This window comes from Macadamia integrifolia, chromosome 2 (assembly GCF_013358625.1).
Source record: "Macadamia integrifolia cultivar HAES 741 chromosome 2, SCU_Mint_v3, whole genome shotgun sequence".
Lineage (NCBI taxonomy): Eukaryota > Viridiplantae > Streptophyta > Magnoliopsida > Proteales > Proteaceae > Macadamia > Macadamia integrifolia.
Window position 1 is genome coordinate 26471296 of NC_056558.1, and position 26315 is coordinate 26497610.

Consider the following 26315-nt stretch of genomic DNA (forward strand, 5'->3'; position numbering starts at 1 on the left):
AAAAAAAAAAAAAAAGGAAACAGCCATTCTTCATTTATAAAATTCGTTGTTAACTAATAAGCCTTACAAGCTGTTATTTAAAACAAAAGAGACCCTAGCTTTGTAAGAAACCTATCCAATCACACTTGCATAGCCATTTGGTAACTGAAAAGGAAAAGAGACACTGAAGAGGGAAACCCTCTACACAAGTCAAAAAACTTAAATAGATTTAAAAAAAAATTTTAAAGCTAGCCCACGATGTGGGCTGGTGAAACACAACTAGCCCACAATGTAGGCCGGTGACTTGAGCCCACAATGGGCTGTAAAGGCCCACTGTCAACAGAATTAAAAAAGCCATCTTGCTTTAACAATCATGACCACCAGCTAACTGGCCTTGTGCCCTTCTTTCTTTCTTCGGGAGTAAGTAATAAACTCCCCTGCATCCATTAGTCTAAAAAACCTTGATATTTTGAGTTCCTTCAATCCTATCAAGTTCATACACCATTGGATGATTTCCTTCCATCCAAGCAATCAAGTCCGTATCTCATGGATCCATACAAGGCGTTCTGTTCAAATACTATATCTTAGAACCATTATCTAGGTACCAATTTTTACGTTGGATATCAATTAGGAAAAGCTGTGCAAGACACGCAGAATATTCATCATTCGTAGAGTCCAATCTTTCATATTGTTCCCTAATAAAGGTTGGAAGAAGCAGAATTCCTGTACCATTAAAGACAAACCCATGGAGGTGGAGGGGTCAAAGGACAGGGTATTTGTTATTTTCATGGGTATCTATCCTAGTATTATTTAGGGGAATTTGGATCTCAGTTTTCCATAGCAGTCGATATGAGATTTTCTCATATGTTGGGAATAGAATTCTCTCCATTTTTTCTTGCATCTCTCAATAATCAAGATGATTAGTCCCTTTTCTGTTCTGGGGTTCAGTCCATCTTTGAAATTTCAATAAAATTACCATCATGAGGAAAGATTCAAATTTTAGTATTTCTTTCACCAATAAACAGACAAATATTTGACGTTTATTTCCTTATCTAAATTTTTATGCAACAAGCCAACAACCCAGGGAACATACTACTTGCAGGCCAAGATGATGCTTTTACCCATGCTCATGTGCATGCTCATGTGCAATGTGAAAACTACTAGTCATAGTAACCATACAGACTACAATGGAATATGAAATTTCATTGAAGGTATATTCAACTAAGATTTTCTGTCAGAAAGGAGTCAAATCTTCCAATGTTATTTCCCACTGTTTATGCTCCCAATAAGCGATCATTTACAATTTAAATTAGACAAGCAAAAGCTCAAAATCAGCAAAAGAAAAGCCATGCAGCTTATTCATACCACCAGAAGGTCTGCTTCCACTACTTCTTCCAAAGTAGCATGAAATGCTTCCACTAACTGTAAATCACATTAATAGACAAATCAGTCAATGGAAGCCCGAGGAATATTTATGAATTAAAATCACAAAGCACCATCTCTCTCCCTGCTAATACCTGCACGGGTAAATCTGAGATAAACCCAACTGTATCACTAAGAAGCACTTTCCTCCTGCACATTGCACGGTTGTTCAGACTTCAGACCCCCAATTAAGATAGTATATTGAAACATAAATCCAATTCCAAATTGCTAATACATCTGCTTGTGCATGCTGACTTTTTCCCCGCATCTTCTTTTTTTCTTTTTTTCTTTTTTTTTTTTTTTTTTTTTTTCTTTTTTTTTTTTTTTTTTTTTCTTTTTGTTTTATTGAAATGGATATCCATCACCACCAGACAAGGAAAATCAAAGAACGCCTACTCCTTGACACATATATTCATCGGAAAGATATGATACAACAAAGAATCATATAACAAAAAGCAACAAAAACGTTAAAAGGGAAAATTTAAAAGCACATATGGTAAGTATTTGACTTTCGACATCTAGCCAGCTGTAGCTGATCAACTAGTCAACACTGCACGACTAATATGCTAGTCAACATGTACAACAACCTGTTGATTGACCATGACCGCAAGACGTTTGAATTACACTTTCCAGCATCAAATGTTGGAATGGCTTATGTTCGAACTTTTTGGTAGCACATAACAGCCCATACACATGATATAAGACAAGAATACTGTGGCCAGCACTGCTACTGGGGCATCATAACCCTTGAGCCAATAGAAATTGTCACTAGGATATAATTTATCGTCTGGGTCTAAGACTTAATGGGCTTGGGTCTGGGGGAAAATTAATCGACAAGTATTAAAAAGCAAGGAAGGGCAGTATTTTTCATCAAGAGTATAGGAATTATGCAAAGATGTTAATACATTATTATTAATTATATTACCCTGAAGGAAGAATTACACTTCTTAATCGAGGATCCACTGTTGCAAATAATCTGCACAAATTGAAAGAGAGTGAATGCATGACTAATTGCAAGACACAAATAGAAGCAACGAAAAATCAAAGTAGGAAAAGAAACAACCCTGCACGACCATGGATACAAGAATCAAAACCTGATGCATACCAAGAAATATCAGTGGGAAAAAAATTTGATTTGGAACTCATGCATGCAGGATCTTATGAATTGTATCAGTAAATACACAAATAGAAGACTAACTGGGAAGGGGAAACTTCGAAACCTTGAAAATTAATACAGGAAAAGATGGTCATAATCTATGGAAGACGTTCTTTTTTTATTCCACAAAAAATGAGAGATAATTCCTGCTAGATATTCATTTATGTCAAACAAAAGTGGGCAAAAGAAAAGAAATTCAAAATGTCAGCCAAGAATCCCATTGAATCAATGCAGGTCCAACACGGATATTAATATATAATGCAATAGTGAATTTATCAGAAATATAAAGATGCCTGAACATTTAAGTCTGTAAGAAATGGTATAGGATAGGAATACCTGTCATCACTGTATAAATCACTGTCTGAAAGAGCACTAACTAAAGTTGACTTCCCCTGTCATAGAAACGTGCAGGAAAATTAACTAGGTCACTCAAAGTTTGTCAGCTTTCTTATCATTTATAATCAAACCAGATTCACTGTTTTGCAAGAAAAGTAGAAATCAGTCCTGAAAACATACCGCATTTGTGTACCCAACAACTGCGACAGTTACTAAGCCTTGACCATTTAAGCCTCCACGCCTCTTGCGAGCAGCACGGTGCACTGCTCGAGTTCGACGGACTTCTTCAATTTGGGATAGTAAATGATTCCGCCGCTCTAGGATTCTGAAAATTGGAGTCTAATGTGGTATCAATCTAAACATAATATTTCGAATAGAGCTACCAATATCTGCACTACTCATCAAACACAATATTTCATTAAGTTAAATGTGTGCAGCTAGATAACAGGTCACGAAGTCTCATTCTCTTAAATTCAGAAGACAAAATTTGTAGGAATATAAATTCACATGAATGTATGCAGGAGTAAATCAGGTACCAACAAGAAAGATGAAAGGAAGAGTTTTTTTTTTTTTTTTTTTTTATTAACTATCCAGGAACTAGAATCAGTGTCGAACCAGTCTAAGAGTTCCAGTGCACAGAGCACCCAGAAGAGAAGAATAACATCTCACGATTAAAGTGCTACATAGGTTTACTCAAGGCAAGGCTTCAAGATAAACCATCATCCCATCATGTGGGGAGTGCATCCAATTAAGTGCCATGTGGGGCCTTCCTACGGCAGCAGGTATAAACATAAGGGCCCGATCCCCTTGGATTGAGTACCATTGGCACTTATGGAAGTCTCTTCTGATTTATGAAGAAGAACACCGATTAAGACCTTAAAACCTCTCATAGTTCCAAATAACCAAAAGAAATTAGCATCGCATGCTTCACAATGAGGTTAAGCAATACTTCTTATAAAGCATAGCAGCTGACATTCCCATGCTCTTGATCACCTCAAAGGTTTGTGGAAGCAATGATGTTCAAAGTAGAATCGTTATGAACTGGTCTGTCATATTATTATACATGCCTGTGCTAAAGATGGCCCTTTGCCCTATGATACTCCATAGGTTTGTGGAAGCAATGAAGTTCAAAGTAGAATCATTATGAACCGGTCTGTCATATTATTATACATGCCTGTGCTAAAGATGGCCCTTTGCTCTAATACTGCATAGCTAACAAGTACACAAGACTGGGGAAAAAATTCATACTACAGTGCAGGCCCATTGACCTGAGATGGGTCAATATACAATGCATGTGCCAAGGACACCTAACCAGCAAAGGAAAATAAGGTAATTGGTGAGCACAATCCAATGGTAGAAGACAATACTTATTCGAAATGCAGTTTGCAAAGCTCAACAAGTTTGATATAAATATGACAATATCATCTAAGGACAAAATAATTGCAAAGCTTCCTCATGCTGGTGTTCAACAGTTCCTTCACGAAGAGGAGTCACTTTTTTTGATGAAGGTGAAACACAATTAAAATAAGCGTCCTATGTTTGACCTAGTATACGGATATGTATCTCAGCATCAGACATTGGTGTGAAGAGCGTTAGGGATTATCTTGCTACAAGTGCTCATCTAGCATATATTGAGTTGAGATCTTAAATATCACAATTGATTAAGTCCGAATACAAATATTAACACTGCATCTATAGCTATTATTGAAGGTCACTCACCAATTATACCTCTGGTCTCTACTAGGGAACTCACCTAGATAGTAGACTAAGTCCTAGCCACATTTATTAACTTTACAATTCCCTTTTCTTTTCAAAAACACCAATTCAAACGCATTCTAGTTCAAACTAGGACAAGAAAGTAGCAGGGATTTATCCAAAACAGTAATATTCATTCCAAGAAAATCCTTATGTACAGAAAAAGAAAAGTCCATTAGTCAACTGCTAAAACAGGAAGGTGAAGTAGACCTTCGACGTTGAAGTTGGAGTTCTGTCTCTCCAGCACCACTAATGAAACCACGTCCCCCACTTCCTCTCCTGCAATGGCAATAATCTGCATCAGGAATGTTCAAGAAAATATATAGTTACATCCAACTTGCAGGATGTAGCACCCAAACAGTAAATTAGAATTTTCAATGAAGCATTTCTGTACAATCATCACACGATGAGACCTTTTAGTGTGGAAGAGACATGTTTATAAGACTGACAAGATCGAAAACAAATTTTTTTTTATACGTATAAAACTAAGTTAATTAAAAAAAAAACAAAACAAAACAAAACAAAACAAAAAACAAAAAACAAAAAACAAAACAAAAAAAAAACTGATTAACAAAAAAATAAATCAATTGAATATCAAAGAAATCGGGAAAATAAAACGTCTATTTGAAAGTCTACATCACATAATCATTAGTCCATGGAACTCCTTCTCAGCAAAATGCAATCAAAGCACACAAAAACAGAAAAATAAATCAGCAAGACAAAAGCCCTTGGCAATTTTCCTAGATCAAAGCACAAGCGAGAAGTGTTCCATCTAGACAAAACACAATGTGCTATTACTGTAAAGTCTGTAATAATTTCAGAATTGAGCAAGTACTACTTGACCAGGTGAAAATAATCAACAACATATCACATGTCGTGGATAGCTATGAAAAATTAGGATGCCTAACGAAAAAATAAGCTTTAAGGAGGATGAAAGTAGGTAATGTACCAGGTCCGCATGGGGTTCCAATAGAAGTGTGTAAGACCTTAGGAATTTCTGGTTTATCTTAGTTTAATGAGCTGTTTAATAAGATTATGAGCACTAGAAAAAATCCAGATGAATAGAGAAGAAGCATTGTGGTTCTGATTTATTAAAATAAAAATGATATTAACTTATGAGTCATACTATAAAATTATGGGAGAGAGTTATTGAAACTCCCCTGAGACAAGAAACTAATATGACAAATAACTATTTTGGTTTTATGCCAAAATGATTAACGACATAAGCTATTTATTTACTCAGGAGACTCATGGAAAGATGTGGAGAATGTAAGAAGGATCTCCATATGCTCTTTATCAGCTTGTAAAAATCTTATGACAGAGTCCCTAGAGAGTTAATGTGGCAAGTATTAGAGAAGAGATGTGTTTTAAGTAAATATGTGGAGATAGTTAAAGATAAGTGTAAGATCTACATGGGACATGGTAGTAAATTCCCTATTACTATTGGTCTGCATCAAGGATCAAACTTAAGCCCATATTGTTTGTAGTTTGTACTAATCATAGATGAATTGACTAGACACATTCAAGATTAGATCCCTTGGTGTATACTTTTTGCTGATGTTTTTTGCTTTGATGGATAAAACTAAGCTCTCTTTGATATGATTTTTATAAATTTTTCATGGGGTCATAAATTGAAATTAGGGTGTTTGGTATGATTTTCACCTTATTTACGAGAAATTGAAATCAATTTCATCTGAAATAGTGAGATAGCTGAGGAGCTATTTTCAACTTTCAATGCTGAAATTGAAATTTGTTTCAATCTATTTGTGTGCTCCACTTTTAATGAGCATGTTGTAACAACGGCTCAAAAGATGGATATTGTGGTAATTTCTCTTAATAAATAAATAAAAACTCTCCACTCACACTCTAAAAAAAGAGCTTACCTAATGCACAAGGCTCCTGCCACACAAGGGAGGGTCATAATGCACACAACCTTACCCTCGCTTCACAGAGAGGCTGGTCAAACCTGCGACCACGAAGTCGCAATGGAACAACCTTACCGTTGCTCCGAGGTCCGCCCTCTCTAATTGTTCCATATTTCTCTTAGATGTAGATTGGGGCTATATTTCGAAGAACGGTTATTTTTTTAAGGTCACTACTGTAAAACATACTCCAATGCTACCTTATCAACTCTGCAAATGTGCATTGTACCAAGTAAAAATTCCTTGTGTGAAGGCCTATGAAGTGGAGGTCACTTCCTGTTCACTTCATCAAAGGATATCCAAGCAAACCCAAACAATTATTGAGCTCTCCTCAATTCAATTCCTCACGATGTGCTCTGAATATCATTAAAGAGCACCAAACATTTGGTAAGGCTTCAAAAGATATGGCAGTTCCTGGTCTTTTGGTGCCTATTAGCCCATCATCAAGTTTGCAGCTTTAGTTTCATAGAAGTCCCCAAGGAAGAGGCTAGTGGATTCTAGTAAAGAAATCTTATTGTGTACTTTTTTTTTCTATTTTTCTATTTTTCTATTTTCTTTTTTTTTTTTTTTTTTTTTTTTAGCCTAATGTGATTTGGTTGTGTGGTGGAAGTCTCAATGTTGGTGAGTGGAGGTAGGTAGTGGTTCTTTGTTTTTTGGTTCGTATGATGTCGAATAGAGATAATTAAAGGGCAAGGATCCACGTACCCAACCCCATTTAGTTGGGATAAGGCTGAGTTGTTGGAGATGAGTGGAGGTGTCGTGCATGATGGTGTTTAGTGGTGTGGGGTGGAGCTTTGTGTGTTTGGTGTGTGGAGTTTCTGCTGTCGACCTGCTGCCTTGTTGGATGGTTTTTTTCTTGCTTCTGGGTGTTGCAGTTTTCATCATGGCTTTAGTGGAAGAGGGAATGGCAGGGCTCTCTTGTTAGGCTAGAGCTCCTATAGGAGTTGGGTCTTCTTTTGCTGATTCTTGTTTGATGAAGGACCAAAGTAGCAGGGTTATCCATGGAGTCATTCTTGATTATGAGGGTGGAGGATCCAGGGAAGAGTTTCCACCTCTCTATAGTAATCTAAGAGCCCCTTTCTTGTTATTGGTTCCATAGAGAAAGAAGAGCATGGAATCTATTTTCAAAAATTAAAGTTACCATATGAATTTCTTACTCATGAAATTTTTTCAATTGATGCAACCAAAAAGTAGCAATTTTTTTTTCAAAAACCTATTTGTGGACTCATTTCAAAAATAAATAAAATAAATGAAGTTGAAATCATATCAAAGGGAGCCTAAACTAGGGATACACGACAAGTTAGAATTATGGAGATCAACCTTAGAGATAAGTTTTTAAGATATGTAGAACAAAAGGAGAGTATATGGTGTGTAACTTTAGTGACAATAGGACAGATAATGATGTGGTGACAATTGATGAGAGGGAAATACTACAAAGTGATTATTTCAGATATATGGGCTAAATAATAAATAAAGGGGGAGAAATAAAGGTTGATGTTAAACAGAGAATTATAATTAGGATGTGTGAAATGGAGAGGTGCGTCTGGAGTGTTGTGTGATCGACGTATTCCTTTAAACCTTGAAGGAAAATTTTAGAGGACAGTCATATAACCAACAATGATGTATGGAGCTGAATGTTGGGCAATAAAGAAACATCATATAGATAAAGTTAGTGTAGTTGAGATGAGGATGTAGAGATGAATAAGTGGTAAGGATAAAATAAGGAATGATCATATTAGAGCCGATTTAGGCTCCAATACATGATAAACTGCGAAAATATTGTTTGAGGTGGCATGAACATGTACAATGGAGGCCTTTAGACGTTCCAGTACGGAGGAGTGATTTGATTCAAATTGAAAGAGATAAACAAACCAGGGATAGATCTAAAATGACTCTAGTATAAGTGATAAGGAAAGACATGCATAGATTAGGGCTTGTTACAAGTATGGCTTTAAAGCGAACTAATTAGTGGGGAAGGATGCATATGACATAACGGAAAGAAAGTCAAATATGGTAGATTCTTAGTTTTGTTCTTCCCCTTCCTATTTGATTCTTCAGATCAACCAAGGCCCAAGTTCCATGCTGATCATGTTTTACTTCAGGGAGAAAAAGTGACAGCCAGGTTAAATTTGGATGCCACAATGGGTTTTGAATTCTAGATTTCCCAATTGAAGAATATGACTGGATTTAATTCTATACAACTCCCAGCTCCAATTCACCACTTCATTAATTCTTGATTCAAACAACATGTCCATGAATGTACATGATAGATGTTTAAATGGAAGTCTAGTTATTTTAATATTTTACACCCTTTTTTTCTTTTTCTTTTTTTTTTTTTTGGGGGGGGGTGGAGGGGTTAATTACTTATAACCAGTCATCAAGCCAAGGCGTTGGAGGCAGCCTGGACGCAAATCGAGACCAACAAGGTCCCTACCTAGGCAACACCTTGACAACTATGTTTATAACTGATAAATGTTCTAGCATCACTACAGAAAAAGCTCACCCTCGAGCACTAACAACTTCAGCCTCTCCATCTGCACCAAAAGTAAGACGTCCATCTGTGCCACATACACGGACAAGCCTAGTTTTCTTGTACATAAGAGCTGCAAGTTCTGCCTGTTAAAAGAGGATCCAAAAGATTAATATTATCAGGAACTGCTCCATATATGAGAAACGACCATTCATGACATTCTGTATCCGTCGTTACTTGCGACATCAGCAGCCATGGATGGGTCCATTTGATAGAGACCCCACATCCACAAAGATGGTCAAGTTTCAGCCCCAAACAATTCCAGGAAACACCTTAAAACTGTGTTTAAAGTGTTGTAATATCACCAAAAAAAAAAAAACCATATCGCCGCAATGAAATCTATTGCAATTCGTTCTTTAGTGGAATTTTGAACTCACTTTAAGGTGTTTACACCAAGCTAAAATTTGACTAGTGAGATGAGTGGAGGTTCTCTATCGCATGGAATTACCATGCCCATCCAAGTCTGCCACGTGGCAAGAAAAAACGCCTCCCAAGATAACAAGTGTAATGACAAGGTTGTTGCACAATGCACATATAACATAATTAAAAGGAAAACCATGTAAATGAAATTCCATAGTGAAGTCACTAACTACACCTGTAGCATTGCTTCCTTTGTTTGGGCATGTGCATTGAATATCTCTATTATAAGACCCACACGATCCAAAACAGGTTTGCTCCAAGCACGCTGTCATTTTGAGTTACAAACAAGAAAAGATAACAATATCATATCAGGTCTCTAGGAATAGATATTAATGACAAAGCAAATATTAGCTTGTAGTTGTAAGTAACAAATCATAAAGATAAAATCACCTCCAAATTTCGCTGCTGAATCCCTGAAAGGATGGTATTTACAAACACTGCATCCAACTCTTCCTGTTAGAAGTCACAATGATGATGTTACAGTTTGTAACTGACCTGATGCAATAGAAGAAAAAACGACACAACTACCAATTACCAATATCCTCCCAAATTTTTCAAATTGAGGTTCGCGGCATGCCAGCCAAGCATATTTGGTTGGAAACTTGGAATGCAACAAAAAAGTTTGCACCCCTGGTTTGAAGGCTTAATGGAACCGTGGATTTATAAATGGCAGATCAGACTAGCAAAATAAATAAATAAATAAGAATGGGAAAAGTAAAGTACAAAATAAATAGGAAAAAGAATGCATTCTTGCCTCGGATTCTGCAGCATTTAGATGACATTTCACTGTCTCCACAGTTCCAGGTCCAAAATATGTGTCTAGCACAAAACACCAACCAAAAACAATCAACACATAATTCGACAAGTTCAAAATGCACCATTGTAAAGATTCAAGACCGGATAAAAGTTTGAACAGATGTATGGTAAACCACAAGCTATTTCAAATTCCAGATAATGATTGGAAAAAATTAGTGGTTCCCCGAGTTCATGAAACTAGAAAAAAGGTTAATAACAATTACAACCGAGTAGGAATCCTTCATGAGGACCAGCTGAAAATCCATTTGACGAATACAATAAGAATAAGCCCCGGAGCTAAAAGCTAACTTGGAAATTCTAACGGCAGTCCTCGTGTGGTGCATTACGATATATAAAGTGTGAGACTGAATCTCAAACCATTTACCGAATTTCATATTCCCAGTAGCAGACGAAGAATCGCCACTAAAGCAGCTAATTTAATGAAAATTCAACACTCACATAGTTAACAAACCCAGCTAAGTACAATCAAAACCCAACCTGCGTGTGCCTTAGTAGACCTGGCGGCTGGGTTCTGAACAAGAAGATGTGGCGGCAGCTCCCGCTTGCCATATTCACCGCCGGGTTCTCCATCTCGCTGCTCTTCGAGAGAATTGGCAAGGTTTAGGGCTTCAGAGAGCTTCGCCTGTAAGAGGGTATCAGGCCGAATACGAGGTTGGACAACGAACAGCTTGGGAGGTCTTTCTGGGTCTCGATTGTAGACGAAATCGCTATCGTGTTTAACCTCATTTTTCCGTCTCGAAGAATTGGAGAAGGGAGAATAAAGAATAGAAGATGCAGGAATGGAGGGGTTAAAAGAAATCGAAGACGATTGAACGACAGAAACTCTGGAGGATATATGAACTGGGCTTGAACACAACCAAGAGTGCGACAATGAAAGGAAAGCTTGAGGAAGAGACCTGAGTGGAGCTCGTATTAGAGATATGTTTCTCAACATTTGAAAGCTTAGAGCCTCTCTGGGAGTTCTTCGCGATCAAATCGAATCCATAAAACATGAATTTCGTGAAAGGAAGTGAAATACTTAATACATTTTGCTAAACAAAACCTTTTATTAAAAAAAAAACCAGAGTTTTCTTTGTAAAAATAGGGGAGAGGAATAGGTGTGCTAGCGGGTTACTTTGGAATCTTGCGTGCTAGCGTGATTTTAACCGTGGGATTTGAATATCTTAAATAAAACCGTTGGATGAAGAAAAAAAATATAAACCTTCAATATACCGCTGCTACACCTTTTTCTATTCTCCTCTTTCACTTTCCCTGCCCCTGCAACTGCTCGAGTCTTAGGGACCTGAGAGATCTCTCTTGCGCGGTTCTGCTCTCCTCAGCCCCTTTCGCCTCGATACCCGCTGCCCTTTTGCAACTTCATCCTCCTTCATCGTTGCCCCCTCCAACAGAATTGCAGGAGGTTTTGAGACAAACAATTGCAGTGGTTATTCTTCAGTTTTTCCTAAATAAAGTCGAAGGAAAATCTATATAAATTAAGAAAGTCAAAACTATTAAAGAAACAATCACACTATTTCTGTGATTTTTTTTTGTTTTTTGGAGTTTTCTGTAATTTATTGCTGGTTTTACATGAGCAATATATCGATAGGTAAGAGAGTTACGAGTGAGAGACAGACCAATAGATTGATCGCTTGAATTGAACGCACCAGAGGAGTCAATCCAAAAGAAAAATCCAGAGATAATGGCTTCTGTGATCGATTTGCTGCCCAAGGAGTACGGCTATGTCATTTTGCTGTTCGTTCTCTACGGTTTCTTCAATGCTTGGATGGCCACCCAAGTCGGCATGAACCGATTAAGAAGAACCCATCAGACTATGTTCTTACACGTTTTCTTCATTCTTTTCCTTCTGCCTCTCTGTACTGGGTCGCTGGATTTTTTTTTTTTCTTCCAACCTATTTTAAGTATTCTATCTAAATCCCAAATGAAATATCTATCTGAAATTAAGAAATTGATGAAGATATCTATTTGTGAATCATGTTGAAGGGTCAAAACTCAAAACAATAAACTTCCTCAATCCAGAATTCCTCCAGATTGATTCAACCATGGATAAATGGAACCCTAACCAAGAAAAGGGAAATAGTGGGGGCCATAAATGAAGATTGGTAGAATTTGTGGAAGGAAGTGGAAGTGGAAGTGGAAGTGGAAGTGGGAGTCGGAGACGGATGAGAGAGAGAAAGAGGGATAGAGTAAGGAGAAGAAGAAGAGGAACTGTAGAGCGACAGTGGTGGGCAATTTATGTAAGACAACTGGTATAAACAGATGAGATTGTTTATGTTTCATCGAAGGGTCAACAAACGCTGGTATTCCTAATTCTTATGTAACCCGCTAGCATTCCCATCATTTTCCTTAAAAATAGTTAATAAATAATTTTAGAGAAAAGCTGGACAAGTTGGCCATGCCACCAGTCACGAGCTATTGGTAAGTTAACGGCATCCATCAATCATAGGTTCCGAATTCCCAATAGCTTTTATCCATGCCTCTTCCCTAAAACGCTAATTCCCACCAATAATAGATTATTTTTGTATTGAAAGTAATGGATGAAAAGTATCGAGTAGTAAGAGCGATGTCGCCTTGAAAGTATCAATGTTAAATACATGAGGGTAAAAGGATTTTTTCCAAAAGGCGGGAAAGAAAGAGGATGAAGGATGTTGGGTACTTGGCAGTGTTGTTTTGTGTGGACGATTGCCTTTCTAACTATGCTATGAGTAATTTAATAAAAAATGATCTCAGTGGATTCCAACCACTATCCCCTTTAACACATGTTATAAACATGTTCATGCTCCAATTGTTGAACCAGTCAGGGCTAAAACCATAACGTATAATTATAAAGGGAGAGGGATAGGTATGCTAGCGTAGTACTTAGGAATTAGGAATGCTAGCGGCATTTTGACCGTAGGATTTGATTAACATGAATTGAACCATTGGATGGACAGAAGATATGCAATTTTCAATTTATGGTTGCAACACCTTTACTCTCTCTCTTTCTCTCTCTTCTTGCCGGAAAAAGTTTACTGGAATTAGCCGGAGAAAGCGAAGTTGGGTTTTTTTTTTTTTTTTTTTTTCCATTTCTTTTATCGATTTGCAAAGTGCAGCTTGAACATCAGCAGCAGTTGCGGTGGCAGCAGCAGCGGCAGTGGCAGCGGTAGCCCTTTCTATCGATTTGCAAAGAGAACATCGGCGACAAATTTTTTTGTTCTTTCTTCTATTGATTTGCAGAGAGTACATCGGCGACAATTTTTTTTTGGATCACGGATAGAGCAGGCAGAGAGAAAAGCGGGAAGATGTAGAAAAGCAGGGTGAGATGCCACTGTCGTCGACGGACTTGATGTGGGAGCTGTCGTTGCCCAGCGGTGCCAATTGGAATCACAAAATAGTAAAGCGGGGAAGATGCAGAAAAGCAGGGAGAGATGCCGCTGCCGTCGACAGACTTGATGTGGGAGCTGTCGTTGCCTAGCGGCGTCGATCAGAATCACGAAATAGTACCTCTGCCGTTGCTGTTATCTCCGCCGTCGCTTCTGCCGTAGTTGCTGGTACCGCTGCCGTTGCCCAGCGGCGCCGATCGAAATCACGAAATAGTACCGTTGCCGTCGACAACAGCGGCGGTGCCAACTACTTTGCTTTCTCCGGCTGGATCCAATGAATGAATGATTTTTTTCGACGAGGGGAGAGAGAGAGAGAGAGAGAGTAAAGGTGTTGCAACCGTGCATTGAAAATTTGTTTATCTTCTCTCCATCCAACGGTTCAATTCATGTTGATCAAATCCTACGATCAAAATGCCGCTAGCATTCCTAATTCCTAGGTACTACGCTAGTATACCTGTCATTTTTCCAATTATAAAATACTAGTAATCATGATAAGTTGTTATAAATCTTACTTCAAATAGAATACTATTATGTAGTATACCTCACTTTAGCCAAAACATTGGGAAAGGTAAGAACATGATAGCTAGATGTTAAAAACTAGAACTCTAAATACTAATCCATATCTCTTTCTAAGTAATATGTGCAAGGCACAAGGTCCACTCTTGAGCATAAAACTTTGTCCAAAATTTGGTTAGAGTGTGCACATATGATTAGCCCACCCCCCATGAAAGGTGGAAACGCCCATCCCATTGATGTTTTCAGTTGGGCTTCTAATTTCTATTGGCCCTCGTGCTGGTGTAGACACCATACTCTCGTACAGAGAACTCTTCCCTAATAATATAATATGACACGATAGATTGATAGTACACTAGAATGAGATGGTAGTATGACCATATGATATGGTAATGTGATACAATTAAGGATTTGCAATATTTTGGTGGGTTTTTAAATTGATAGTTTGATAATTACATGCTATGTTTGAAAAGTGTTTAAATAGCTTCTATAAAATATATATATATATATATATATATAGCCAATGAGGTTGGTAGCCTAGCGGAAGGAACCCCTTGTCCCATCACTACTCGAGTCGGCATGTCCAGCATTGCTCATTGGTCATGCAAAAGTGGACATATGAGGGTTTCAACCTAGGGCCTCTGATCACTACCATGGAGCAAAAGAAAAGTATAAAGTTGGGAGAGATAATGCTTAATTGGATTACTTAAAGAGAGAGAGGAAAAGCTTAAAATTAAGAACTCAATTGAGATTCTTTTATCTGCAACCAAGGTGAAGAGGGAATCTCTTCATCAATCCCATTTGACACTCTCATTAAAGATTATTTAAAACCATATAAAAACCCAAGTTTTTTTTTTTTTTTTTGTAAACAACCATGAAACCTAAGTTCAATCATAGCATAGGTCACCTCAATCTTGGTGAAAGAAGCATAATCCAACTTAATAGTTGATTTAATTATTAATTAAAAAAAGTAAACAAATCGATAAAGCCATAAAGGCAATGGTTTCCCTTAATCCACGGTGAAGAGAGAATTCCTCACCAATAGCATGAATAGAAAGTCATTAACGAATCCCGAACCTTCAACTAGGACGAGCTTATCGGCCAGTTGTGGCCCCGTGTCTGAACTTTTACCGTGTGAGTGGGGAAACATTCTCCATAGATAAAAAGTAAAGACAAGTGGCACTAGTCTTATTCTGGAGTACTGGATAAGATAAAATTCAACGAAATCGTGCTTTATTGCGAACGAAATCCCAACCGTCGTAATAGAATCAACTTGTGAATAACAGGGCGGTAAGGTCGTTATTACACGAGTACATTACGTGTTTCTTCTTCACTTGGCAATTGGCATGGAGGGAAAAGGGGAATGTGATCGACTTTTAAATAAATCTCCGGCACATGGCATCGTCTCGGCAAACTCTGTCGCCGGAATCTTCACTGAAGAACTTTCCGTCCATTTCTCGGCTGGGAAAGAAAAAGGTTCATATTCCTTGCATTACAGTCAACCTCCTACTATACGTAGCCGACCACCGGCACTGTCTAGAAAAAAAAAAAAAGTAAACCTAGAACTCATTAAATTAATCTTTAAAAGGAACAATTTCACGACGTTCCTCTAAAAGTGCGGAAGAAGAATCCGAATCTATGATTTTCGGATTTTTGCTGAGTACTGTTTGATAATGGAGTTTGTTGACGAGTTCTGTTTATTTAGGTTTTGAAGGTGGAGGAGGAAAAGGAGGAAGACGGGAGAGAAGCAATTGAATGGCGGTAGAGTATCGATGTTGCGAGACAGGTTTCTTTATTCATATAGCGGTGATATTCTTTCTGGTTATGTTCGCTGGATTGATGTCTGGACTTACATTGGGTCTCATGTCAATGAGTATTGTTGATCTTGAAGTTCTTGCCAAGTCTGGAACACCGAAGGATCGGAAACATGCTGGTACTTTCTCTGTTTACATTTTCCTTAAAAATATTTCTTTTTCTTGTTTCCATCTCTTTTTAATAGAAGTTACAGAGAACTCAGTTAAAGTTCGAAATAGTTTTTGCTTCTCCCCCTCCTCCCTGTTTCTGTTGAGTGATAGAGAAAGTATAAGACGATGTTTGCCTTTCTTATCTTAGTTTATTCGCTTTTTCTTACCTTTTCGTTTGTAATATGGCTTAAATTATCTAATGCATAATTCCTAACACTCCCCCCTGTGGATTATTGTGAGACTCTTAACGTCTTATTTTCTCTGGCTCTTTACTTGATTTCTGTTATTCAGTAGTTGGTTTGGGGCTGGGATGACTTTTGGTCTACTTTGGTTTGTATTAGGCGTCATGATTTACTAATGCTCTGCTGGGTTCTTATTGCTTATACATTTGTTGGTTGGGAATTGGGCATGGTTAAGTTAATTTACTTCGTGGTATATCCGAAGATCATCCTCTTCCGCTTTCTGTGTTATTCCTTGGTAGTCGTTTAGAACAAACCATATCAGGTGACATTGAGCTAATCAACAGGTGGATAGGCACTGGACGGGTATGTTTGTTCGTACACAGGAAAAGAGCTTGATCTAATTCTCATTTGATTGGATGATATCATTTTCTTATTTCATTATACTTTTAAGTATATACATTTTTTTTTTCCATTATGGTGTTTGACAATTACATAACACCCAGTCAACCAGCTTCCATTATTCATATACAGTGCATTACTTGATCAATTATCTACCCCCCCCCCCAAAAAAAAAAGAAAAAAAGAAAAAAAAGCATTCCTTGTTCAATAGCCGGTCCTACCATGTAGCAGCTCAAGGTTATTTTCTGTTGCGTGAAGTCCGGAATTTACTAACGTAGTGGCCCAGTGCCTGCCCAGTAGGGCTCCAGATAGTAACATGAAAAAAAAAAAGTCCAAAATCCTCAATACCTGTATGGTTCACTCTGCTATTTGGGCTGACATTTCTGTAATGATGTTCTCTTTGTGATGAATATTAGTGTCATTGCTTTCTTTTTCTTTTTATTGTATAGATAAAATAATTTTATTAGGCCCATGGCCAAAAAGCAATATAACAGATAACTGTACAGAAAATGCAAGCAGAAGCAATCCTGGTGTACATCACTTCTTCCCCCAACTGCTTTGTAGCTATTGAGACTGCTAATGAGCTGGCAGTCCTTGGTTTCCATTGGAATAAGCTGTTCCTCTGCCTACACAAGGACCTTGCTCCCCTTATCAGATGTGAAAATCTCCATGGCACCTCTTTGGCCAAAAGGCATCCAACTAATAACAATAGCTGAATCCGCCCTCCCCCCCTTTTCGCAACAAGGTTAGGCCACATTTGGAATAGGCTTAGAATAAATAATTCTTGGGGATGGCTGTCAAAACCTGTTCAACCAGTCCACTTACTTTAGGGCCATAACTGCCTTTTTTTTTTTTTGGTTGGGGGGGGGGGAATGTGACATGGCATAAGGACCAGCGTGGAAGAAGCACTGAGGGTGGTGTTTTCTTCAACTTTCAATCTGGTTTTAAACACAGGCTGTTGTATCTGATCATCTTTTTTTGCAATGGATATCCAAATCTTGTACCTCTTCTTTGAGGAGAAATTTTAATGTTGGGGAAGTCATGCAATCAAAAATCTGCTGGATGTTCTGGAATGTCTTCAGTCCTGCAAGGTGAAATCTGAAGAAGTATATCTGGAGATGGGGCAGCTCTGTTTTTAAATAGGTAGCTCAGGAATTTTACTGTTTAAGTCTCAGCCACAAGCCTTGTGAGGACAGAACTATTTATATTTTCCTCATCATATTATCTAGGCTGATGGCCCACTAAAATGCAGTTCCTTCTGTTTGCTGCATTTAAGGACACTATTCTAACAATTGACTACTTGCCTGCTGACTGTGTGTTCATTCTCTTTTAAGTGATGCTGAAGCAGTCCCCTTCCTGTTATATGCTTGTACTATTGCCAAAGAGAAAGGTGTGGGCTGGCTAGAACTTGGGTTTTCTTATCTTTATGCAGCATGTGCACTGTTTAGATTCTGCTTGGAAGAGGCCGAAGGATGTGATGTGAATTCCTGGGCAGTAATTTTTGGTGTGTTGCAGGGAAGAATTTAGATACTCTTCAAAGGCTTTGGCTTCCCTTCTTCCACTCATGTGGGGCTATCTAGAACAAAGATTTAAAACTTGGTATTGGATATTGGATTGTTTGCTGCAATACTGATCTAGTTCGGGCAATCTTGATGATTCAGACTATTGGATCGGATTGATACAGATAGAAAAAATTATTAAAATGATAAAGATCGTAACATAGGGATGAAATTAGATACTCTTCAAGGGCTATGTCTTCCCTTGTTCCACTCATGTTGGGCTATCTAGAACAAAGATTTAAAACTTGGTATCGGAGATTGGATTGTTTGCTGGCGACACTGATCCAGATCGGGCAATCTTGATGATTCAGACCACTGGTTCGGATTGATCCAGATAGAAAAAATTACTAAAATGATAAGGTCGGCATTCTATTCCCATTCTAGATAGCATTGTTCCAACGCGATACCAATCAGGACCGGGATCTGGACGATTCGATACTGATATTTAAAACCTTGATCTAGAATTAACAATAGCACAATTTGGTGGGCTTCTGCTTGTGCAAAATTTTGGGTCTTAAAATATGTTGGATATCAAACACCAGGGGGTTCTTTTCTAATATAGCCTCCAGACAATGTTGTTCTCTACAGCTCTTTGTATAGATTTGGTTCTTGCTTGGCCTACACCGGATAGATGGTCTCTTTTCTTTTCTTTTCTTTTATTAATAGATTTTGGGCTTATCAAAGAAACTACACGAATAAAATATTTTGTTAACATGTGAATGGCAGGCATGGCTTAGCTAAACAATTTATTAATTTTCTTTCCATATTTTGAAAAAAAAAAAGTATCATAACGCACGTAGTTTTTACAAATATGGTATGCTCATATCTTGTACGGATGTGCACAAATGGCCCAATCCCCATTGGAGAGTGTGTGCTGGAGTGCTTGAATGAACTGAAAAATAGTGAAATATTCATAGTTCCTAAGTGGTTTTATACCGTTGATCTTAATTCATGAAGGGTTCAGATACCTTAGTCTCTTTTGTCCCCATGCTGGTGTTTTTGCCATTCTTCATGGCAAAAACCGGTGTTATTTTGATCAAGTTCCTTGACTAGGAGTTCCTACCCTTTGCTTCACTAAATTTCGAGCTAATTAGTGAAAAAAGAGTAATTTGGAGACAAATGTTATATTATGCTTCTAAATGTATATCATCTGTCTGCTATTACTTAATGCTTAGTGTCTTTATATGAATCAATGCTGCACAGTTCTAGTCTAATGCTTATTATTTCTTTGCAGCAAAGATCTTGCCAGTTGTTAGGAAACAACATTTATTGCTTTGTACCCTACTTATTTGCAATGCTGCTGCTATGGAGGTAAGACTATTTAGAATGGTTCAAAACTTCTAAAAATAACATGATCAGCAAATATTACTTGCTCTGAATCATCTGCTCTTTCTGACAGACACTTCCAATTTTTCTTGATGGTTTGATTTCGGCTTGGGGTGCTATACTGATCTCAGTGACCTTGATACTTCTGTTTGGTGAGGTGAGTACCCATCTTCCAGTATATATGGAATATGAGTGTTGTGTGCAACGAAGGTTTCGTGATGGAATTTTGCTGGTCTTACGTATTCTCTATGCCCGTAAATGATAAACTGAAAAACTAGCCGGATCAGATATTTCTCACTGTCCAATTTCTTAGATTCACTGGGTTAAATATATCCTTCATGGGACACAATCATGCCCGTGACATGTCTCTCCTGACATAAGTAGTCCTCTTCTTAATCTTACATAAGTACACTTGTGAGTCTAGCATCTTTTTTGTCTTTCTGAAGGAAAAATTCTCTTTGAAGTGGATTATCTTCACACTGCTTCCACGTGTATACTAATTCATTTTTTTCTCTTAGAACAGATTATACCACAATCTGTTTGTTCTCGGCATGGTTTGGCAATTGGTGCAGCAGTGGCTCCAGTGGTTCGCGTACTTGTTTGGATCTGCTATCCCGTGGCTTATCCAATAAGCAAGGTGATGTTCTATCTGGTTTACAGTTCTGTCCACTTGAGTTAAATTCATTCTATTATATCTTTTTTCTTATCCTACAAAACATGTTCTCCGTTATATTGCAGCTACTAGACTTCCTGTTAGGGGAGGGGCATGTGGCTCTTTTCCGCAGAGCCGAGTTGAAAACTTTAGTTGATCTGCATGGAAATGCGGTGTGTATTCTCTCAATATTTTTACTTGTAATTCTCAATAATAGATGACGAAATGAGTCACCCCACAAAAAATCATTTTTAATTGAGCACTCATGATTGTTTTTCATTTTCACATTTTCTTTTTGTCATTGCACTTGCGCGTGTGATGATTTATTATGTTTTTTCTTGCGTAAAAAAGGTTCTTTTTTTTTCTTTTTTCCTGAGATTCTTAGTGGCATTTTCTGTGAGTTGTCATAATCCTTCGGTTGATTTGTAAGCAGGCTGGGAAAGGTGGTGAGCTGACACATGATGAGACAACAATCATTGCCGGAGCACTTGAGCTCACTGAGAAAACAGCTAGGGATTCCATGACTCCATTATCAGAAACTTTTGCAATTGATATTAATGCCAAGCTTGACAGGTATTTAGTTTTTAGTGGGGTTGAAGACAATGGTATTGTTGTGCATAGGATCCATGGTGATGAGTGCATTGCTACCTTTTATTCTTCAGGGATTTGATGAAGTTAATTTTGGAGAAAGGGCATAGCAGAGTACCAGTTTATTATGAGCACCCTGTAAACATAATTGGATTAATTCTGGTAATTAAATTTGTAGATTTTATTCCTGAACCTCAATGAGAAATGAAGCAGTTATTCTTTTTTAAGTGCAATGATAAACACTGTAATTAATTCATTCCGTGTGCCTTTTAGAGTTAGCCCTTTTTACCTGTGTAATTTGTATTAGAACGTTCTACCTTTTTTTTCTCTGTAGAGATTTTCTAGACATCTTAAACACTACCATTGTAAATTTTACTAAATTATATATATATATATATATATGTATATATATCAATGTGTTCTGATCAGGGAAAAGAGGCAAACATGAATTATAGGAGGATGAACAAGACTAAATTGAAACTTAGATAAAAAAAGTGAACGAAGTCCAATCTCTTTCAAACATTGGCACTGAGGGCTCTTAATTCCTTCAAAGATGATGTCTTTACAACAGTAAGTCAGTCCACATTGATATAAATCTCCCTACATCCTTGAAATATCCTTATATTGAACTCCCTACTTCCTGGATTAAAACTGAGATCAGGCTTCACCAATAACAGATAAAAGTCTAAGTAGATCAAGGACCTGATCTTTTTTGAAGTCCATGACTTAGTAGTTGGTCAGGATGGTTTGGATCTTATAACATTCAATGCAGGAATTGTCTAGCTTGTGGGAAACATTTATCAGGAGAATCTTTTCTGAGCCCCTGACTCAAAAGATAAGAGGAAAGTGGTGGGAGATGGGGTTGGGAGAAAAGATCTGTGATACAGTAATGCTACTAGCAGATAATGTCAAAGCCAACTTATTTGAGAGGGAGGGGGGGTTGTCAAGGTAGACTGCTGATAGTTTGATAAGTTGCCAAAGTCCATGAATTTGGAAATTGTAATTCCTGAGCTCAGAAACTATCTTCACCTTCTAACAATGAACTGTTGATCCTTTTGTCACCCAAACAAAGAAGTAAGAGAAAAAGTCCAGCTTAAGGAACTTAATGGTGGGAGTTCTGTAGAGACTGTCAATAGCTGTATAGAACAAAAGCATTTTCTGCTCATTTAGTTTTCTTTTCTAATTGAAAAGTCTTCTCAGGAACAACTATCACATCTAATAATATCATCACTCTGTCTTGTGGTTAAGCTCTTTTAACTTATTTTTTGTATAACCTGTAGGTGAAGAATCTATTAACCATCCATCCGGCAGATGAAGTACCTGTTAAGAATGTCACCATCCGCAAGATCCCAAAGTATGTATCTTGCTAAAGTAAGGCCATTTTATTCGTTTAGTCCTCTAATTTGAGATAAATACACATTACAACGTGAAGATTATGTGCAATTTGACTCAAAGACCTTACAAGTAGAGCCTTATCACAGATAGCCTGTGCAGCATTTTCTTCATAATTTCATTTCCCTTTGTTGTCATGGTTTGATACTATTTTTGTCTTGCTCACTTCATGTTTTTTCAGTTCTCATGTATTATACTGTTGTGTTATCCTTTATTTTACTACTTTTCATACACTGGTGAGTTTCCTGTAATTTGGTCCTTCCAGTACTCTGTATTACATAATATCCACTTGTGGCTGGTGGTTTGATTTTTCTGTGCGCATTCTGCTTGTTTGGTACTGTATTTATTTATTTGAGAATCTGGTCTCTCTGGTGGAAGAGGCCATTCAATTAGGTATGACCTCTGTGGTACCCTATAACAAGTAGAATCTATGTTTGTCAGGAGTGTATATTTAAACCACAGACCTTAACAAATTACTGCATTATCAACCTCATTTTTTTAATTTTTTTGGCAGCGCTTTGTTTAACAAGACTAGATCATCCTACCCATATTGACAAGTGACCTATTATTTTCTAGCATTTGAAGGGAACTTACATATTACATTACTCAAGAAACAAGACTTGCTTACATATATTCTGGTGTTGCAAGAAATTACTCACGCCAGAAGAATAGTTACCTGACCTGGATTAGCTCAATGATCAAACTGGTCCCACCAGCTGCCGACTCATGTTAGGTACAATTAGAAAAATCCAGGAAAAATGCAGTTGAGCAATTTTTCACGATCTTGACTGCCTGTAGTTTGTTGCAACTGATTGGTAGTGCAATTAGAGATCTCTGAAATAGTCCTTCTGGTGTTATGGCAAAGTAGCTTGTCTTCACCCTTTAATGCTAGTTGGTAAGCATAATCAACATCTGGCATCCAGTGTAATGATAACTTATCTTGGATTGGGGCTCACAATCTGTTTACATACCGAGCTACCTTTTGAGCACCTTTACTCCAATAGGGGCCAGCTTTTTGTGACCCATCGTAGCATCATAAAACTGGCCAGATGTATGTCCAGACATCAGAAAGCTTGTTGAAAGAATTTGCCTCCTAGGTTCTTTTGGTTGAAGTCGGGTACTTTCTATTAGTCTAGTGCCTCAGTTTGCATTAAGTCAAAGCTTAACATTCTCATTAAAAAAAAAGTGTAAAGCACTTGAATCATCAGGATTTTATGCTGCTGCTCACACACTAGGTTGCAAAAGAAGCTGGGTAGGTGCAGATGGAGATTCTTTAGCTATACTTGGTTTGATGAAAGGGTAGAAGGTGAACTGTGACTTTCAGTTGAGCATCTCCAATTCTGGTGTGGGTTGAGTTGCTTCCCAGTTTTGTTTGTCTTTCATGGTTAATGAAGATATTATCCTCCCTCTGTGCACTGAGTGTCAGCTTGAGTAAGTTCTTTGGGTGGTTTCGCAAATTTTCATGTGATATTCTATTTTTCCTTAAGAGTGTGTATATTTGTTTTTTGTCAATGCATGATGTGGTGGGAAGGGGGGGGGGAATCATCTTGTGAGGTCAGTGTAGTGTTCAAATTTGGTAGGCTTCTACATTTTGCTTTCCCGTTTCCTGAGCAAACATCTCGAGTCTTTTACTTCCATAAGAACACATGATGTGCAATATAAATGTTTTTTGCCAGACATGTGCAAGTTTAATGTTTCTGGATATCTTTACATGGTAGGGTTCCGGAGAACATGCCTCTGTATGATATCTTGAATGAGTTTCAGAAAGGTCACAGTCACATGGCTGTGGTCATTCGGCAACGTGACAACATGGTGGACCAGTCAGCTGGCAATGGCCCAACCCATAGTAAGCAAATGGGTAACTCTACAATGCCAGTTCTACCTACCCTTGTTGAGAGTTGTATTTATTTATGAGGCTTTTCCCATTCCCCCTGATTTGAGCTGGTCATTTTGGCACTTCTATGACATAGCTCCAGGGACAGAAGTTAGGGTGGACATTGATGGTGAAAAGCATCCTCCAGAGAAAAAGAGCAAAAGACCACCACTCCAAAAGTGGAAAAGCTTTCCGACAAATGCAAGTAGTTCATGTGGGGGCACCTCAAGGAGTAAGAAGTGGGAAAGGGACATCAATGCAGATGTCCTGCAGATTGATGACAACCCACTCCCTACGCTCAATGAGGAAGAGGAAGCTGTTGGCATAATAACAATGGAAGATGTTATTGAGGAGCTCTTACAAGTATGCAACATCAAACTTCTTTGCTACCTCTGATTAATGAGTTACCTTTTTTAAGGATTTCTTATCATGACTTGCTTTGTGGACATTGTCTTGTGCGTGTAGGAGGAGATATTTGATGAGACGGACTATCATCGTCAAGATTCATGACATTACCCTCGCACTCTGTGTGGTAGTGAGGTGACACAAATTATTTGTTGGACACAATGTTGATAAAAAGAAAGAAGTATGGCATTCATTTATAGGCAGAAAGGGAGGTTTGAAATTCAATCAAATGAAATGTTATTGATATATAGAGTCTGTTTCGGTAGTGATGACTGAGAATTAAGAAGGATGTGTTTATTTACTTGTATTACGGTTTGAGTATTGTTGTCATTTTGTAAACTGGACATAAATTTCCTTTATCTATGGCGATATCCATACTTTGCACAAGCATGTTGGATCTTCTGCTTGCTTATAATATATGCTAGTCTACATTGGGTGTACTGGTTAAAAAACTTGACTGCCTATAAGTGAGAAAAATGCCTGATTGTAGGATTGAATCCAGTCCTCCTTTCCAAGATCCTGTGGAAGCATGACTTCCACTGGATAATGACCCTTCATCTTCAATCTCATGAAAAAAATGGGAAGAACACATATGTTAGTAATGCAAATGATTGGGATCTTGGAATCACATGCCACCTAAAAACAGGAGAGCTCCTCTTGTGGGATTCTCTAATACCTCCACCAATGGCGACCAACTCATGGACTGTGGACAGGTTCATATTGCAGACTATAGCAATTTGTGGAGTAGGAGTACCAAGCTGATGAGTGATTACTACATTATATTGCATTTTTGGTATGCATTTGCTGTTTTTTTTAATCCCATAATGCATTATCGACTTAGAATGCATACCAAATACAGAATGAGCTGACCACATATAACTAGACATAATCCCATAATGCATTATCGACTTAGAATGCATACCAAATACAGAATGAGCTGACCACATATAACTAGACATCCCACATTACAACATGGTCACTGAAGGATCAGTTAGCATTGAGACACCATAAGCTTGCCTAATTGAGTGGAAGAGTTCAATTGCACTTGGGGCTGGGGAGAAGTTAAAGACACCCTAAGCCAGAGGCAAGTGGAGTTCCCTCATTAGCTCTTAACATCAAATCTAGTAGGGGACAACATACTGGAAAATTTAATCCTTTCCCCTCTTTCATAGTTTGATAGGTCAATTACCCATTGATTTTGGATCACATAAAATCAATGGCCTATTCAATCAGAGATCAGGTCCCATGGTTGAAGAGATTCTGACAAATCATAATGAAGAGATTTTGGGTCTTAATGTAAGCTGATGTGGTCTACATTACCACATCAGCATAGAAGACATTTGTTATAAACTGCCAAGTGGAAGTTACAACTCCCTCAACTCCCTAATGGTGGGACTCGGGAGTGAGGGAGATTTAAGAAGTATTCAACATGGTCCTCCGTGCCACAACATTAGAAGAGTAGTGCCCTCGAATTCTCTTCTATGTAATGGTTGGAGAACATTGCATTAGTTAGATCAATGGCAGGTTTGTGTTGAATCGGACAAACCAAGGGGAAGAATTGGATAAGAAAATATAAATTGACAATTAAAACTAAATCTACCAAATAACCTTTGATGAACCCAAAGGAGTGGTTGTAAAACATGGAGTGTGCAAAGTAAAGGGCAATTTGGACCTTCAACATGTGGGGAGGAGTAACGATGACCTTAGAATTATGGTGAACCCTTCACTATGATTGAAGAAAAACTATTTCCCCTTTTTTTTTTTTTT

General features: G+C 37.8%; 2 protein-coding genes across 4 annotated transcripts in view; one reads left to right on the forward strand and one right to left on the reverse strand.

Annotated features, from left to right (window-relative positions):
* The window catches only part of LOC122072151 (GTP-binding protein At3g49725, chloroplastic), a 27471-nt gene extending 16097 nt beyond the window's left edge, over nucleotides 1-11374 (reverse strand). The window contains exons 1-11 of the mRNA XM_042636712.1: nucleotides 10814-11374; nucleotides 10275-10339; nucleotides 9911-9973; nucleotides 9696-9785; nucleotides 9074-9186; nucleotides 4859-4927; nucleotides 3074-3218; nucleotides 2894-2949; nucleotides 2327-2377; nucleotides 1497-1551; nucleotides 1345-1401 (exon numbers count right to left, since the gene is read on the reverse strand). Coding sequence (XP_042492646.1) covers nucleotides 1345-1401; nucleotides 1497-1551; nucleotides 2327-2377; nucleotides 2894-2949; nucleotides 3074-3218; nucleotides 4859-4927; nucleotides 9074-9186; nucleotides 9696-9785; nucleotides 9911-9973; nucleotides 10275-10339; nucleotides 10814-11270 — 1221 coding nt within the window. The 5' untranslated portion in view covers nucleotides 11271-11374. The remainder of the gene's footprint in view (nucleotides 1-1344; nucleotides 1402-1496; nucleotides 1552-2326; nucleotides 2378-2893; nucleotides 2950-3073; nucleotides 3219-4858; nucleotides 4928-9073; nucleotides 9187-9695; nucleotides 9786-9910; nucleotides 9974-10274; nucleotides 10340-10813) is intronic.
* Nucleotides 11375-15544: 4170 nt separating this feature from the next.
* On the forward strand, nucleotides 15545-24935 carry LOC122058443 (DUF21 domain-containing protein At2g14520-like). Of its 3 annotated transcripts, none has more exons than XM_042621139.1 (12): nucleotides 15545-15684; nucleotides 15923-16141; nucleotides 19547-19623; nucleotides 19712-19795; nucleotides 20162-20275; nucleotides 20377-20463; nucleotides 20724-20863; nucleotides 20953-21040; nucleotides 22159-22232; nucleotides 23989-24128; nucleotides 24241-24506; nucleotides 24609-24935. In XM_042621139.1, exons 2-12 carry the CDS (start codon nucleotides 15964-15966, stop codon nucleotides 24651-24653), a joined length of 1293 nt encoding a protein of 430 aa, XP_042477073.1. In that variant the 5' UTR covers nucleotides 15545-15684; nucleotides 15923-15963; the 3' UTR covers nucleotides 24654-24935. The 3 variants fall into 3 exon arrangements, with proteins under 3 accessions (XP_042477073.1, XP_042477062.1, XP_042477080.1); XM_042621128.1 differs by having other exon boundaries at nucleotides 15548-15684; nucleotides 15914-16141; XM_042621146.1 differs by lacking the exon at nucleotides 15545-15684 and having other exon boundaries at nucleotides 15745-16141; nucleotides 23989-24116.
* Nucleotides 24936-26315: the final 1380 nt, after the last annotated feature.